This window comes from Ixodes scapularis, unplaced genomic scaffold, assembly GCF_016920785.2.
Source record: "Ixodes scapularis isolate PalLabHiFi unplaced genomic scaffold, ASM1692078v2 ptg000460l_1___fragment_1__unscaffolded, whole genome shotgun sequence".
Classification (NCBI taxonomy): Eukaryota; Metazoa; Arthropoda; class Arachnida; order Ixodida; family Ixodidae; genus Ixodes; species Ixodes scapularis.
In genome coordinates this window covers 1,065,003-1,082,126 of record NW_024609981.1, presented here as the reverse complement: position 1 = coordinate 1,082,126, position 17,124 = coordinate 1,065,003, and the positions used below count along the sequence as shown (strand labels likewise).

The window sequence follows — 17,124 nt, the reverse complement described above, 5'->3', positions numbered from 1 at the left end:
CTAACATAATCTCCAGCGCAAAAATTGTGTCTATTCCCTTCAGGATGTTTCCGTGAACAACGTCTCATGCCCTGTCGGACAGGTATACTAATCTCCAAAGGGGGGTGATATCCGTCGGGGGGAACCAAGCCTGACGCGCCCTCAGTTACATCTATGCAGTCAAGATCCGAGAAGCAAAGATCAAGCATGTTGCCCTGGGTGTTCGGGATACAGTTATATTGTCTTAAGTTCGTAAATGATGCGAAATTAAGCAAAAGATGAGATTTTTGAATAATATAGTAATGTTTTGAGGACGCAGAGGCTGTTTCCCAACATATGTTGGGGACATTAAAATCGCCAAGAACCATAAATTTAAATTTTTCAAGGGCGTTGGTTGTGCGCTCAATGCCTAGTAGACATTGGCTAAAATCATCAGGAGAGGTATCAGGGGGCAAGTAATAAGAGCCGAGAAGGATACGCTCGCCATTAGCGCATTGTAGCTCTACCCACACTGACTCAAATGATGTCTCGAGATCTGGACGCCTAACGCATTGTAACGACGTATCAATTGCTATCAGCACCCCACCCCCTGTCTTTTTCAATGTAGAGAATGTGCGATCGCGTCGAAATACTGTGAAATTTGGTGGGAAGAGATCAGATGAAGAAATATTCGAACAGAGCCAGGTCTCGGTTAGCACAATAATAGATGCATGAATAATAATAATAATAATAATAATAAATCTTTATTCTCAAATTGCCCAGTACCAAGATCAGTTTCGGGCCCGATCAAAGCCATCAGGGGCTTGTAGGATCAGACCCAGCAGTTTAATTGACAAAAGTATCACAGGCACGGCGACGACGAACACACAACCAACACAACCAACATAATAATAATAATAATAATAATATTCATAACAATAATCAATAAGTTAGTGTTTTAACAGTGTCCAGGGACATCCAATTGTTCTTCTTGCCGGCGCAGTGCAATAGAACGCACGAACAGACGCGCGCTCGCAGTCGCACACATACACGCGCGCACGCACGTACACACGCATGCACACGCGCAAACCCACGCCCGCGCGCAGACGCACACGCACGCACAACCAGAGACGCACACAGGCATGCACGCGGACGCATCCACTCGTGCGCGCACAAACACGCACGCGCCCATACACGCACACACACGCAAACAATTACTACGAAGGGGAGATGCGGGTCGAGAAATAGACGTTTTGGCTCAAATTTTCGATTTTTGTTTTTTAATGTTTTTGCCATCTGTATGTCTTCTAGTTTCATATAAAAAAAGAACTGCTGAAAAATTCGGCCTAGAAGTTACAAAAAAGCGAACTTGAACGCCTTACCGCGACTCACGAAAATCGGGAAGTTCGTCATTTTCGAGCTCGCGTCCCTCCTAACGTCCGCGTTGGCCATTGTTGCCGTCGCTTCGACGAGGAGGAGTCAGCCTCCTTCTTTCCGTTGACTCCTTCCACAGTTTTGTACTTGAAGTAGAAATAAAAATAATAAAACATTTCCTCGCGTCCCGATGAGGCCCTAGGTAGCGCTTTAAAACCACGTGACGTAAATGCGGCACTCCTATTGGCTAACGCGCTGACAGACCATGCTGTGAAGACAGCGCATCTTTTCCGCTCGCTTTACGTCGCACATTGTCTGAAAGGAGAACTACGTTTTCTGTTCGCCTATCGAGAGTTTCTCATGATGAATGGCGTCGAGAAACGCAACTTTCGACTCCGGAAGAGCCGGTCACTGCGGCCGTTCAAGGGAAGGCGCATGCAAACGCGCAAAAGTGCGAGGAATGCGACGGACCCACCCGTGGACGGGTTCATATCACATGAGCGAATGACATTTTAGCGAACAGCGACATTTGAGCGAATGGTCGTTTTAGCGAATAACGGGGGCGCGCGTTAACCCATCTGCCGCGCTGCGCTTTATACGCCGCTTCGCGGCGACAGTCTGCGGCAGCTCATTACAAAAATGGGAATCCACTTGGCCCACCCGAAAAGGCCGCTTCGCGGCGTCCGACTATTCGCGCTAAAGTGTCATTCGGTGAAACGTGGGCGTTCGCTAAAACGTCATTCGATCACGTGAGTGCCTCCCCCCGTGGACCTACCACTCCAGCAGAATGGCGACGCGCCTACGAGCTCTTCGAGCGAAGCGCGTGCCGGGCAACGGAGCGCATCGGAACACATCAGCGACGTGTTGGACTCCGTGAGTGCTTCGGAAAAGAAGCTGATGACATTTTGCGATAATAAAACCGTTGACAAGGAAAGCGGCGGAAACGCCGTTATCTGCGAAAGTGAAACTCTGACGCAACTTGTGAGCGGCGCGACGTGCGGGACATGTGGGAAGTGCGAACTCGCCGTTGTGGAAGTTGAGAACAAACGCAAGGGTCTTGCATCTTTGCTGGAGCTCAAGTGTACAAACGTTGCGTGGCCTTCCGAAGTTCTTTCGGCTGCGTATACATCGCAGCGTGCGACCGCCGCTGGTTGTGAAATGAGCGACCCGGAACAGAGCCGTGGAAGCGCCCGCGACAGCTTTGCGCTCAACGTGAAAGTGCTCGCAGCGCGCGCGATTGGCATCGGTCACGACCAGCTGGTTAGATTTTGCGGCATCCTTGGTCTCCCGAAACCGCTTCATCATAAGACGTTCTCCAACATCTCGAAAAAAGTCCACGTCGCTGCCACCAAAGCCGTTTCCGACAACCTTGCAGAAGCGAGGCGAGCATCTGCGTCTGAAGCGGGTCAGAGCGACATCGCCGTGATGTTTGACGGGACGTGGCAGAAACGGGGACATAAGAGCCACAATGGAGTTGGCACTGCCATTTCTGTGGACACAGGCCTCTGCCTGGATTTCGAGGTGCTGTCTAACTACTGCCACGGCTGCAACAGGCACCAGATCCTCGACGAGCAAGAGGAAGAAGTGTGGCAGGCATTTCATTCTCCGGTGTGCGAGAAGAACGTAAACTGCTCGTCACATGCAATGGAAATTGAAGCAGCTCTACGCATCTGGCGTAGGACAGAGGCAGACAACACAAAGATGCAGTTTACGACATTCCTCAGCGACGGGGACAGCAAGGCGTATGCGGCAGTGTCGGAAGCAGATGTGTATGGGTCCACCGCGGTGACGAAGGAAGACTGCACGAATCATGTCGCCAAACGTCTTGGAACAGCACTGAGGAAACTAAAGACTCCTCTACCACGTGAGGAGAAGCTTGGCGACAAGACCATTCAACAACTGCAGCGGTACTACCAAATTGCCATCACCAGCAACCGAGGGAGTGTGCGAGGCATGTACTGTTCAATCTGGGCATCGTATTTTCACTCATGCTCGACTGACGGAGCCAGCAGCCACAAGTTCTGCCCTGACGGGGAGGAGTCCTGGTGCAAGCATAAGCGGGCACTAGCTCTACAAGCACCGGCTCCGGCCCACACACCCCTCCTCACCAAAGCACAAGGGAAGGCAGTGCTTCCCATCTACAAACGATTGACGGACATCAAGCTCCTTGCTCGCTGTCTGCGGGTGAAGACACAAAATGCTGCGGAGTCTTTGAACAGCAAGATTTGGATGTTGTGCCCCAAGACCCGCTTTGCTGCACGGACTGCGGTGGAGACCGCCACTGCCATTGCTGTGCTATGGTTCAATCGGGGCCACTCCAGCTTCGAGCAAGTTCTGGAAGAGCTGGGAGTCCTCCCTTCCAAGCAGCTGGTCCATCTGAGCAGTGCGGCTGACCAGAAGAGGATAACCAGCATGTCTGCAAAGCTGACCGCTGAGGCCAGGTCTCATCGACGCCGTCAGCTGAAGCGTGCCCGTGCGGAGGACTCTAACCGCAAAGACCGTGAGGGCTCTACCTATTAGGCAGGAGAGTTTTAGTCTGGGGGTCTAGAAATAGACATTTGGGACTATATCATCTTGAAGTTTCATGTGGTTTGATTGTCACATTTGGTATCTGGCATAAAAATAAACTTTGAAATGCTTTTTTCTCAAATAGGTGTTTTTGCCTGTTTCCGGAGTTTGTACACACAATTTTTTCCCCTTGTATTTGTCAAATCGCAATGAAATTTTACACAGCTACTTCTGAGAGTGCACAGAGTGTGCAAACCTTGTTAGTTACAAGATAAGTACTACCTCTTTTTTTTAGAAAATACTAAACAAAAAGTGAAATTTTCAAAATACTGACACAAAAAGTTTTTATTTTTATATCAAAAAATATTTTAGGTATTGCTGATTCAAATAGATACTCACAGTCTGTAGTTATTGGGGAACCACCCTGGCTATTTAGGTTGCCCTATCTTTATAATTAGTGTGAAAAAGTTGTGCACAAGACGGGTGCTTTTTATGCATATCATGCAGCACAGATATTGAACTAGAGCAGCTATCACCAAACAAATTACATAAATGAAAAGAGGAGCTCAATTTCTACTAGCTGTGCAAATTTCAGCCCCCTAACCCCAATATTAAAGAAAAAGTATTCCCGAGGAGCATGTTCCCGAAACGTTGCTCAAGTTAGTTTCGGTTTCGGTTTACACAAAAAAGAAACAACCTAAAGTTTAAATAAAACCTAAGATTTACTCACTTTTTGTAATCTTTTACATTATTATTCTAATGACCATCTTATTGTTACTAATACAAAAATAATTTGCTTAGTATCGTTCTAAAAAAAATAACAATAAATAAAAAGGAAAAGAGACTCTTGAAGACTGCGCAAGGCAATCGCTATTGCAATCAGCTTCCGTTGGGCTCGGTTGAATGGTCGTTGAAATTCCAGAGGTTTCGGAAATCTTTTTTTTTTTTTTTACGTTTTAGCCGTTTTAGTGGATATTTTAGATATCTTCCTTACGAATACCGTGTTCAAGAATAACAATCGATGACTGAGAGCTGGGAGACGCTGCGTCTTGCCAACGCCCGTAAGTTCAGAACCGCCCATGCACGACTCGTGCAAACGCCGGTAAGCAACTTTCTTTTGTTTCTGCGAAGTGGGCTGCTGTTTCAAACTTTGTCGTGTACCGTGTGCTTGCTAAGCTATGCTTGATTCTAACTATGCTTCTGCCCTGTGTTATTTCGTTATTTGAAAAGAGCGTAACCGGGTGATTTCAGATAAGATCAACCAAAGGGTGGCTGGTCGACATTTTTAAATCAACTGATGTTTTTATATGACATTGTCTAGTGTCTGGTATAAACAAATCCACACTTAGTTTTGACCAAAAAAAAAAAAAATTTGGAGACAAGAAAAATCGTAAGGCAGGGAGAGGTGGACAGTTGCAATAACGCGCACTGATGGAGGGGGCAAGTTTGAAAGTGAATAATTAAAACAATAAAATTAGGAGAATTTTAAAACTTTTTACAAACAAACTATGGGTACAACTTGCTTGTAATATAAAGTAATAATATTTATTAAAAATTTATTTAGTTTTCTAAAAATTGCCAAACATGCCTGCTCGAACGACAAATGGCAAACTTTGGAAATCTGTATCTCATGAAATAATTTAATCATTATTACATAACTTGCAGACATTATTTTACTAATATATGGCTATTATTGAAAAAATAAATAAGGTATCTGAGTGACACAATAGTTACAATATATTTAGGCAAACATGGGAAAAAAATCAAACAAAGAAAAATTCCAATGCAAATAAAAAAAAAACACCACCTTCGATTTTTTTTTAATTTGGGTACCCTGTTATACTCTATTTCGGCATTCATTTCTATTAAAAACATGTTGCATCATTGCACTGTGAAAGAAGAAACAACTCCCCAAAGTAGGGTCCTTTTTCAAAGCCTACACTTAGCAGTGTCCTATACAAGAAGTGACTCTGAGTTCCAGTTTCATGAAACTTGCACAAATAATTTATATACATTTATTCAGATGAGGTCATTGATAAAAAGAGCAATCGGTCACACAGTAAAAGGGAGGAGAAACTATATACAGCATTTTACATAAGCGTACAAAGTGGTATCATATTAGAGACTAACGATTTGAGAAAAGATGATGCAGTGTGAAGTTGTACCTTCCGGTATATTTTATATCTAGAGTAAAATAAATAACTTTACTTCCACACACAAAACCAAAGATATAATAGTAAGATATTTAGGTTGGCTGTGTATTTACGATTACAAACAATTTCAGGTGACGGATGCCATAGTGCCTAACTGGAGCAGCTTCGATGCTCTCGGTGTATGAATGAATCGTGGCAAGCCGATATATTTTATCCTGCTCGAGGATAACATTTTGGGATTTTTTTTATAGTGATCAGATAAAAATTATTAATAACCACCAACAAAAACAGTAGGTTAAATACCCCGTGAAGAAAAATGTGATAAATAAGATGTCCCTGCATTCAAAACGAGCAGTCCTTGGGAAATCAAATTCGGCACTTTACGCTAAGGTTTTCCTCGCTGTACCCATTTAATAAAGTTGCTTCCAAGCAGATCCGACTGTCCGTGCTACATATACGTCACAGGTCCCTTCTGTTGATGACTTGCTGAGCCGCCACGCGTGCCAAGACTGAATGCCAGGGAAGGCGCGCACCGTCAGCCACTCTTCTTTTTTTTGTTCACGATACCGAACAACCTCCTTTTCGTCCAGATATACAACATGCACGCCTTTCAGTTTCTTTGATAGAACGCTCACCATTGTCCTGGCCGTCTGAATTGCGCTTACTGAACGTTCTCTCAGGTTGTTCAGCGTGGCCTGGTGCTTCACGAGTCCGCCAACTCCGTCACATGCATTTTTCCCATGTCCAGATGCAGAAAATAACCACTGGGCTTGTGGGCAATCGTCCTTTGCAAGTTGGTGAAGCTGGTAGCGATTCTTGAAATGACTGGCGGCGCCGTCACTTACGTACGTCACGTACGAGTATACCGCAACGTTGTCTTCAACCCACTACTTCACTTTTTCTAGAGCCAAGCAAGCGTGAGCGGCGTCGTGACACAGGTCCTCACTGATGATGGCAAAGCTGTTTGTAGATTTTCTTGTCGTCACTACACATGTAAATATCGAAACTTGTTTTTTTTTTCCAGTGATATGCTTGCAATTCGTCAGGAAGCACGATGGTCCAGTTTTCAGCAAAGTCAAAATGAAAGACAATGCTCCCGCGTTGCATGCACTGTTTTTCATCGTAGATCGCTTTACCTTGCGTTTGCCGGATATGGTTGTGAAGTACCCAACTTCCAACCGTCACTTGGATGACTTTTAGGAAAGTCTCAGGTTCCAAACTTTTTTTCACAAGGTCGCCGGACTCCCATGTTGCAAGCACAATCTCTTCATCCTACGGGATATCAAGTTCCTGGAGTGTAAGAAACTGGCCTTTTGGGCAGTGATCACAGTCTCCTTGAAGGCACAGTTCTGTTGCTGGGTCGCACAGAAATGCCGAGTTCATTTCACCAGTGTTGAATGTTGAGCCTGTAACGTTCTCTAGAGCGGCAATACAAAGATAATAATTGGCGCAGCGCACACAAACGCACACTTTCTGGTGTGGAATAGATTGGACCCATCTAGGGCGCAACGAATAAAATTTCGTTAGCCCAACGCCGGAATCGGGATGCTTGTCTTTGTATATACGGAAGGCCTCTCGTATTGAGCGTGTCATGAAGCGCTTTGGCACGAACGTTTTCTCTCCGTTGAGCATGACAGAGATGACGTCCTTCTGGTTGGGACTTTGGCGCGAACATTGTAGCTCGCCTTTAGTGAAGTACTCTAGGGCAGCAGACAGGTTCTCAGGGCTCACCTTGCACCTCGTGTAAGGATCCGGCTCATACCACACGCCATGCTTTTCCTTGAGTTTTCGGGATTTACTGATGAGGTACATTGAGGCCTGTGGAATCATCTTTTGAACCTCATTCTTCGTCAGTGTTGACGGCAGGAGTGTAAGCAGTTGACAACGTTCCCGGAGAGAGGTCGCGGTTTCAAAGGCCTGCCGAAAGTTGTCCACCCACTCAGTGCATGTGGAGCATGTTGGTTCGGACGACCCCGATGGTGCGTCCCTGTCGTACGCAATACGTAGCCTTGAGCGTATATTCTTGACAGCAACCTGCTCCAGTTCTGTCTGCTTTCTCTTGACATAGGCAGGCCTGTCCCGACTTCTTACGACGCTTGGTTGTCTCAGCGGCGACACATCTGTAGGTAGTATGCTGCGATTTAGATCTTCAATTGCTTCTTCAGCTGGCACAAATATGTCAGGGCACTGCTCTGAGCTTCGCATCGAGATCTCCTTAGTGATGTGCATGAAGCAATGGTAGCACAGGTAGTCCGTCGCACTCACTTTGGTGGAACAGTCAGGCGGAAGAATTTGCTTCAACGAGTTTAGGTCCAACTCGCCAACACTTCGAAAATTCCGCTGCTTTGGTATAGTCTTTTTGTGTTTGCAAAAGTAATGTGCACAAAACACTCGTTCGGAGCTCACGGACGTCTTCATAATGTATACATAAATAATAGAAATTAAACCCCAACTGATGGCATATAATTGCCAAGTGAAAGAACTACTGGGTGCACAAGTGACAAGTCCGAGGCTGAGGAGCTCACACACTGCAAACGTACATTTGAAAAGAGAGGTCACAACTGAGGCTGTCGGCAAAGCTTGATCCACGTCAAAGGAAGAAAGAGGGAAAGTCTCCAGACAAAAAATTGTGGTCAGCGGCCTTCGGAAAAGACTTTCCGGAATCGCACTGTCGTCCAGAGCTGGCCAAATTACTCATATTTTGTAATTAAATTACATTACTAATTACTTTGCTGAAAATTGCTGAAATGTAATTAAATTACATTACAAATTACCACAGCCAGAAAGTAATTAATTACCATTACAAATTACTTTTAAAAGTAATGACATTACTTTCGCATTACTTTTGTATACTTTTAAATATAAAGGTGCTATTGATAACTTCCTTTTACAGATAACTTTATTTACATTATTTACACAGTTCATGGCACACAGCTTGAACTCTCTGTTGCATGTTTACCGATGGACAGAGGAACGCACGCGACTGATCCGTTTCCCACTCCAACCCGGACAACTATTTTTGGAAATGACTGAGGACCCTACGCGGATTATCTCTGGGAGGGGGAGAACACTTGTCATTGTTCGCAAAATCGCGTCGAGGGCCGTTCCACCAGCGGCCTTGGTTCGACCTACTTCCCCTCCTTCGTTTCCCGAGAATATCGAGCAGAAAAGCTCGAATGGAAGGCACTTACCAGCCCTATTTCTCACAGTGGACGAAAACACAGAGAGGGTACGCAGTATGCATCAGAAAAAGTAAGCGGAAACTTTCAAGAGGGGCTAGAAAACGTCGAATGCAAAACCGCAAAACATAGGTAGAGAATCGCGCTGAGCGGGTTTTCACAGTTCAAGAGAGTGGCAGAAAATGTCTAGCTGATAGCGGGCGCGAGAGTCGCACCAGCCGCATCAGCATCAGCAACATAGCGGCGGCCAAAGAGCGTTTTTTGGAAAGGTGTAGAGGAAAAAGAAAAAGTAAAATAAAAAGAAAAGCGCCTTGTGCATTGTGGACACAAAAAATATGCCCGGTGCGAAAAAGTAATTAGGTAATTTAATTACATTACCGTCGCTGGAGTAATTCATTAGATTACTAAATTACCTGCTACAAAAAGTAATGAATTACATTACTAATTACTGGAACAAGTAATTAAATTACTGTAATTTCATTACAGTAATTACATTACTGCCAGCTCTGCTGTCGTCCCTCCACGCGCTGATATGAAAGCACCCGAGCTTCTACCACGTGGTTCATGACACAGCCTGAGCCATGTCGGCGACCGGTTCGCGAGGGGTTGGCGGTGGGGTTACGTTGATGGTCACTCGGATTAGCCCTTGCTGTACTGAGCTACCGCCTGCAGTGCCTTATCGCCGGCTGGTGTCAACAACGAGAACACACACACCCTGTCTACACCAAAACTACAAGCGTTCACCGCACACGCGTCGCCGCCGCTTTTAAGCTTTTTGTGAAATTGCTTTCTTTTGCCGCGGAGAACCGCCTTATCTTAACTACGCGCCTGAACTCCTTCCAGGCGGGCGTACACAATATCAAGCGTTTCGAGAAATGCCCGTGGAGTAGAACTATGGGAAAATTCGGAGCCCGCGATGTCGATATCGTCGCCGTTGTGTTAGTACGCCGTCGCGTACTGCAGTCCCCCGTTGGGGGAGGGGGGGGGGCGGTCTTACTACGATAACATGGCGACAGCGTTTACACTCTATGTATTTACGCGAGGCTCGAGTATTTGGGGATAATGCTGCCGGTTGGTGTGCCCCTTTGTGCCTGATATTATCGCCCGTGACGCCAGCGAGTGAGATGGCGACAGGCATGACTGCTCAGTAAACAGGCGTCGGCGGCCATGTTTTGCTGGTTGAAGCGAACCCCCTTGTCCTTGACAGCGAGCGGGGAAATGCGAAAAAAAGATTGTATCGGCCGTTTTGCCAGAACTAGCGACGAGTGTCGTCTGCGGTTTCCGGCAACTATTTTGCCATAATCGTGAGCTTAGCGAGGAAATGATTTTTGCTAGCCACAGAACACTACCACGCAGAAAGGGAATGCTTGAACATGTTTTTGTTCTGGATATATATCAGGGATATATATGAGAGAGAGAGAGATGAAGGTAGAGCGGAAGAGGGAATAGCATATAGTGTCGCAGGAGAATAAAGTAAACAAAGTTCCTAGTGGCCGATGGCTGCATGATCTTTTCTCGGATCACTAGTCCGTAATATGATACCTCTTTGTACACAGTAGTTTCTCCTTAATTTAAGTGTGTGAACGATTTCTTTAGTTATCATTGGCCTCATCTGAATAAAAATATATAAAAGATGTGTGTTGGTTTCATGAAACTGGAACTCAGAGTCAGTTCTTGTATAAAACACTGCTAAGTGTAGGCTTTGAAAAAGGACCCTACTTTGGGGAGTTGTATCTTCTTTCTCAATAAAATGATGCAACATGTTTTTAATGGAAATGAATGCCGAAATAGAGTATAACAGGTTACCTAAATTTAAAAAAAATCGAGGGTGGTGTTTTTTTTTTTATTCGCATCGAAATTTTTCTTTGTTTGATTTTTTTTCCATGTTCGACTAAATATATCCTAACTATTGTATCACACAGATACCTTAGTTATTTTTTTAAATATTAGCTATATATTAGTAGAATAATATCTGCAAATTATATCATAATGATTAAATTATTTCATGAGATACAGACCTCCAAATTTTGCCATTTGTCGTTCGAGCAGGCATGTTTGTCAATTTTTAGAAAAATAAATAAATTTTAAATAAATATGATTACTTTATATTACAAGCAAGCTATACCCATAGTTTGCGCCTAAAACGTATTAGAGTTCTCCTAATGTTATGGCTTTAGTTATTCACTCTCAAACGGGCCCCCTCCATCAGTGCGCGTTAATGCATCTGTCCACCACCTCATGCCTTACGATTTTTCCTGTCCCCAAGTATTTTTTCTAGTCAAAACTAAGTTTGGATTCGTTCATACCAGACACTAGACAATTAGGTCTCTTCGCGTTTACCGAACCGGCACACTTTTTACGTTTACAATTGTGTGATGCAAAAAATAAAAGGAGTTTAGATGTCACGTTTTTTAGTAGTGGCGAAAGCCCTTACAAAAATCAGAGCAGCTGGAAAAAGCAAAAACATGAAAAAAGGCGGAAAAAATGAACTAATGTCAAACCTGTATATTTGATGGAGTTCAAACGCTACCACCGTACCAACTCGCCCGGTTATTCTTTCTGTCAAAGAATAATAGCCAATAGTAATAAACAAATAAATGCCAAGTATTAATTGGTTACAAAGTCGTAATTGGTGCAGTGCAGCCCTACGCTACTCTACTCTTTTGATGATATCAGGTAATGTGTAAACGTATAGGGCAGTTCATAGCAACCATTTATGCCCGACCCATTATATTGAGTTTTTCTTTATATAAAAGTTATATGAAAAAAAGTGCTCTTCCTAAATTAAGCCGAACCACTGTATGTACAATAGCGTGTAACGTTTATGTATGTTCTCAGCAAAAGAAAAGGATGCATTAAAAAAAGGCCGATCATTTTGTTTCCTCTCTGTTAGAGCTTCTTTCACGTACACGCAAAATGTGGGTGTCTACGTCTAAAAGACTGGAATTGACATTTCCTGCAGGGCTGGAAGGCCTGACTCAGTTTGGCTTGCAGCTTGAAACCTATGGGAACCTGGGGAACTGAACCACAAGAGTGAGAGTGACACCCGCCTTGCACTTCCTGAGCGATGGCACCATGAGGAAGGGGGAGCTGCCCTAAAGTGAATGCAATAGCAGATGGGTCGTTCCAGTGAACCCCTATACAGATGATGCCAAGCAGAAAATTAGTAATAAATGTGTTATTAAAAACATGGAATGTGAATGGCGCGGACAGGAACGAGGAGATCAACACAGCGCTGTGTTGTGTTCATATCCTCCGTTCCCATATTCTTTATGATTTCTTTTCAATAATTGGCTACTAACTAGTCCAATCATCAGCACTAGTCAATAAACGTATGCTGCTATTTAGTAGTATGCATTAACACCGTGTTTGCAGTTGAATCCTACAGTCATTTCTTAATAAACAAAAACGAGGGTGCAAGCTAGCTAATCAGGTTAAAGACATAATTTATTAAAGACGGATTCTCTGAAGGACGACACAAACGCAGAGAAGTATCAAACACAAGTGAGTATTAATGGGCAAAAAATGAATAGGCGACTCAAAAAAGAAAACGTAGGGGAAGACTTGAAGTCAGTCTTTACGATTTCCCTTCTGCTTGCCACCACTTTACAAAGGGAATTCCTTCCTGGGCCTTACAGCGTTTTACTGTTCACAACCCCTGACATACCCAAGGGCAGTAAACATAAAAAAGCAACCTACTAACATTTGGGTAAATGTGATTGAACAAACAACAGGGAATGCCTTGAGATTTCAACCTAGGAAATAAAAAAAATATGCACAACATCAAGATTTAAAAAAAACAGACGGACGCATCACACCTGTTTCTAACAAAAATATAGGCCAAGAAACTTCTTCCACTCGATGGGAAAACACAGGGAAGGCACTAATAGATTTCTAGGTTTCGTCATTGTTAGTGATTCTTTCAGTATACACTCGTGGTCACTCTCTTTAGTCAAAATTATTTCAGTAGTCTTCTATAAGGCCACACAATTTTTACATTAGATCACGTGTTTTGACACAGCTGAATACAGATCCTTATTTTTCTGCAACATTTATACTAAGTTCAATCGGTCCTTAATGCAGGGTTTTGTCGCATGAAGTGTTCTATGAATCGAGCGAAAATTTCTAGCGGTCCTTGGGACATGTCCTGCTGTACACTTATGTATTACTGGCTTTTCTTTGTTACTTTGTGGGATATGGTAAGCGGTATTGAAATTATTGCAGGTCCCAGCTGCACCAAGCGAGTAGATTCACCGTCAAAGACCGCACGCCGCTATCTTCAAGCCGCGCAGAGTGTTCTATGAGGTGAGCAATCATGTTTGGCAGTCTTTGGTACATGCAGTGCTGGGGGTTTATGTAAAACTGGCCTTGTCCGTTTGAACCAGTTTTACTTCAGAAAAAAGTGGACCTCTATAGTGGGATGGTGCACGGCTGCATGCACATGCACCCGGTATTTATTATATTTATATATACATAAATACAAAGCTTTCTATTTTAATTCAAACAAAGTAAAAAAAACAAAAAAAAAACGGCGTGAGTGTTACTTGGATGTTGACTTCAATGTGGGTTTGTGGGGCTCAGAGGACATTACATAAGGGGAAAACCCTTAGCAGAATGTTATTCAAAACTAATTAACCAAAATTTTTAATAATGGTTTTATGGGGTATGTTTCAATTCTAGTTTCAAAGGCAGTGAATATTAAAGACTAACACAATTAACACAATTTGCGAATGGCAACAAGTTTCGAAATATTCAGTGATAAAAATCTGCCTTTTCGTCGCCCAATTCCAAAATCTTGCGCGCAGAAGGCCTCAGGATGTCGTGCGGACCTGGTTGCTTCGAACGCACCTTCACTATCCTGGAAGTATGACGCCGATGCTTCCGCCAAGGACACACAGTCGAGATAGTGACGACGTACCCGGTATGACTAGGTCACTCTTCTGCCCATTATTAACGGCACGAAATCTTGAGCTCAAGCTAAGCACGGTTTTTGCATGCGACATTAAAAACACAAAAGTTGGAAAATGAATACCTCCAAGCCGCTTGGCTTTTTGTGAATGGTTTAAATAGGGATAGCCTTTAATATTTACGGGCTTTTACAACTGCAGTTGCAACATGGTCCATAAAGCCATGAATTACAAAGCTAACAGATTTTGGTCAATTAGTCAACATACTGTGTCAGTTATCCCCTTTACTAATGTCCGCCGAGTCCCACGAACACGCAGTGAAGGCATCGACAGAAGTCTCACGGCCTTTTTTTTTAAATTTTGTTAGCTTTCAAATAGAATGCTGTGCAGAGTGTATACACGTAAAACGACTTGTAGAATGTAATCATGCACATAATTGTTACAAAACTTTGCTTTTCACCCAATTAAGTATTGCATTTGTCATTGCAACCTTCCAAACATAAGCAAAGCATCCAGTTTGGTACTCTATTCGGCAATAAATCAACGGACTACTACTTGTTTCGCCTTTGGCTTCATTGTGAAAATAATAGGCATCTGCGAATCATGGATTTTGGCTTAAAATGGATAATAATTTGAGCTTATTAACTTTTCAGTTGAATGTCACATAGTTTCTGCACCTCTCTCCAAGCCCGTGAATTCTGAGTCCGTTTACATGAAGTCATCCAGCAGCTGCTGGTTACCTTTTGGGCCACCGAGATTGCTCTTCTCTTGACGCAGACAGCTCATTGTATATTTTGTCAGAACACCTTTGTCTGTCACGGATTCGAGGGGTGCATTGAGGTGCAAACGCAACAATGTATCATAGATAGCTGTAGAAATATATTATCACGAGCACCTTTTAATGTGTAATCACCCCCTCCACCGTTGAAAACCGCGGCCGTCAACCTCGACACGCTGCATGCTGAATTTTTGCTGCACCGGTTGGTGTTTGGACGGGGGAGTTCATATGGCCGGCGACTGTACTTAAAATGTAGCTCTTGAAAATTAATTTTTACAGCTACACGCGAAACATTTTTATGTTGGCTGTTTTCTGTAACCTTTATCTTTGGGTTTTTCAGTGTAGAGGAGGAGGCAAAAAAAATTAACATTGGCCAAGAGACAAATATTAGCATGTACCGTTATAGTCAGTCGTAGCCCTATACGGTTCATAAATGCAGGGTGGCTAGGTGAGAAGGGTGCGTCTGTGGCAAACATAGATTGTAGCACCTAAGCTCCCCGCCTTCTGTCGGTGTTTGTCCCTTTTTTTTTTTTTTGCAACTTGACTTCCCTTGGCTATGTTTGCTGATACCGAAAAGAACCCATTATCGCACCCAATGAACGCTGTCGACTGATGACACTGCCTGACAAAGCGTGTCTGCCCAAACGTCCCTGCTTTTGCCTTCTTCTTTTAGACATATTGTTTCTCATCTGTGCATTTGTTGGTGGCCTCTTACCCATACAATAACCTCAAATGTACACAGGAAGACTGCTGTCAGCAGAAAGGAAACCGGCCGCTGTAGAAGTTAAAAGTGAGAGCAGAGCAAAAAATCACTCATTGCAGAAATAAACCAGTGATGCGTCGGATTTTTGAGTGGCATTTTTTTTTTATCTCCAAACCTGTCACCTCATTTCTAACAATAAATGTAACAAGATACATAAGTCTAGCAGCGTATCATAATGCATCACAAAAGTATTTCACTACTGAAACACAAATAGATTTCGGAAATGCATTTCGGCACAGAAATATAGATGCTCACGAGTGCCCCTAAGATTACATCGCAATGCTTGCATGTTGTGATGTTGCCCCGATTGTAATTCTTCATTCGTTTTACATTGCTGCAGACGCCGGTTACTTGTTCCAACATAAGCACTGTATGCCTGTGTGGAGGCTGATGCTCATGGCCTTAACAGCAGCGAATAATAGCAGTTGACAAGAGCAAAGAAGTTTTGGCCTTCTACATTAAAATATGTTTTGCTTTATCCTTTTACCTAACGCAGGACGAGAACACCCCACCGACACCATGTGTCCTCTACAACAAGCAAGAGCTGGACGATGCAGACTTTCTTCACCTTGTTGAGGATCGTGAGCGCTTGTTTTTCGTTTTTAATGCAGAAGAGGGGCTGTGCATGTTGTTGGCAGCATATTGGCTGCTCAGCATCCAGTACGAATGCAAGGCCTCCAACACACTGGTTGCTCTGGAGAGGATTTTCCTTGGCTTGAGCGACGCCGATCCAAGGACAGTCGTAATTAAATTTTTTAACAATGTTTGCAGAAAGGTATGTGGTTGAAGAGACGTTTTGTGAGCTGTTTTAAAAGTGTATAATCCACATTTCTCGCCAGAATTATCAGGTTAATTTTTATTTTGCTTCCAGAATGAATGATAGAAGGTTTTATGGAGGCATGTTTTCTTTTTCTTTCTTTAAATGTTGGGCACTTTCTGTGATAACTAATACTGACCTCCTGTAGACGAGGTGCTTATAATTTAGCTGTACGAGTTCCTTATCCATAGTCGTCTTCCAGAACTTTATAATTTTCTTTGTACGTGAGCAAGAGGATAGCGTGTTCTACTGAAACGTTTGCTGTTTTGCCGTAGAGTGCAAGTTCATTCTGTAGTATTTTTCATTACATATTTGCAGATAGCATTCTTTATTTCATGGAATGGCATACATTGTATTTTCCATTTCCCAAGGTTCAATAAATGTTCAATTTAACACATTCTAATTGATGTCATAATGAGCTTCACCTAATGAAATACTGCTGTGGTTCAGTCAAGGGCTAAACTATCCCCTCTACCCTGCTTCCAATTAGTAAACAGATGGGCGTAGGAGACAAGTGATAAGCGAAGCGTGTTGCCTGCAATCCTCTGAGACAAACAAAACATGTCACTTGATCTCCAAACAGGAAAGCTTTGCATGCTTCGTTTGTGGCAGACCATGATGTTCACAATGGTTCAGCCGTGCAGTGCGATGCTTGGGGCCACTGCTTGCTCACTTAGAGTTCGAAAA

The 17,124-nt window shown here is 43.5% G+C and overlaps 2 protein-coding genes across 2 annotated transcripts in view; one reads left to right on the top strand and one right to left on the bottom strand.

The window, feature by feature from the left end:
* The window catches only part of LOC120842550 (A disintegrin and metalloproteinase with thrombospondin motifs 16-like), a 197,089-nt gene that overhangs the window by 133,496 nt on the left and 46,469 nt on the right, over positions 1-17,124 (bottom strand). The window lies entirely within an intron of this gene.
* LOC120842551 lies at positions 2,953-3,941 on the top strand. Its single transcript, XM_040213687.3, has one exon. The coding sequence runs from the start codon at positions 2,977-2,979 to the stop codon at positions 3,850-3,852; it is 876 nt and encodes a 291-aa protein (XP_040069621.1). The 5' UTR covers positions 2,953-2,976; the 3' UTR covers positions 3,853-3,941.

What these genes read in the sequence shown, in the direction of transcription:
- LOC120842551 (XM_040213687.3), top strand. Translation starts at nt 2,977, where the DNA reads ATGGAAATTGAAGCAGCTCTACGCATCTGGCGTAGGACAGAGGCAGAC.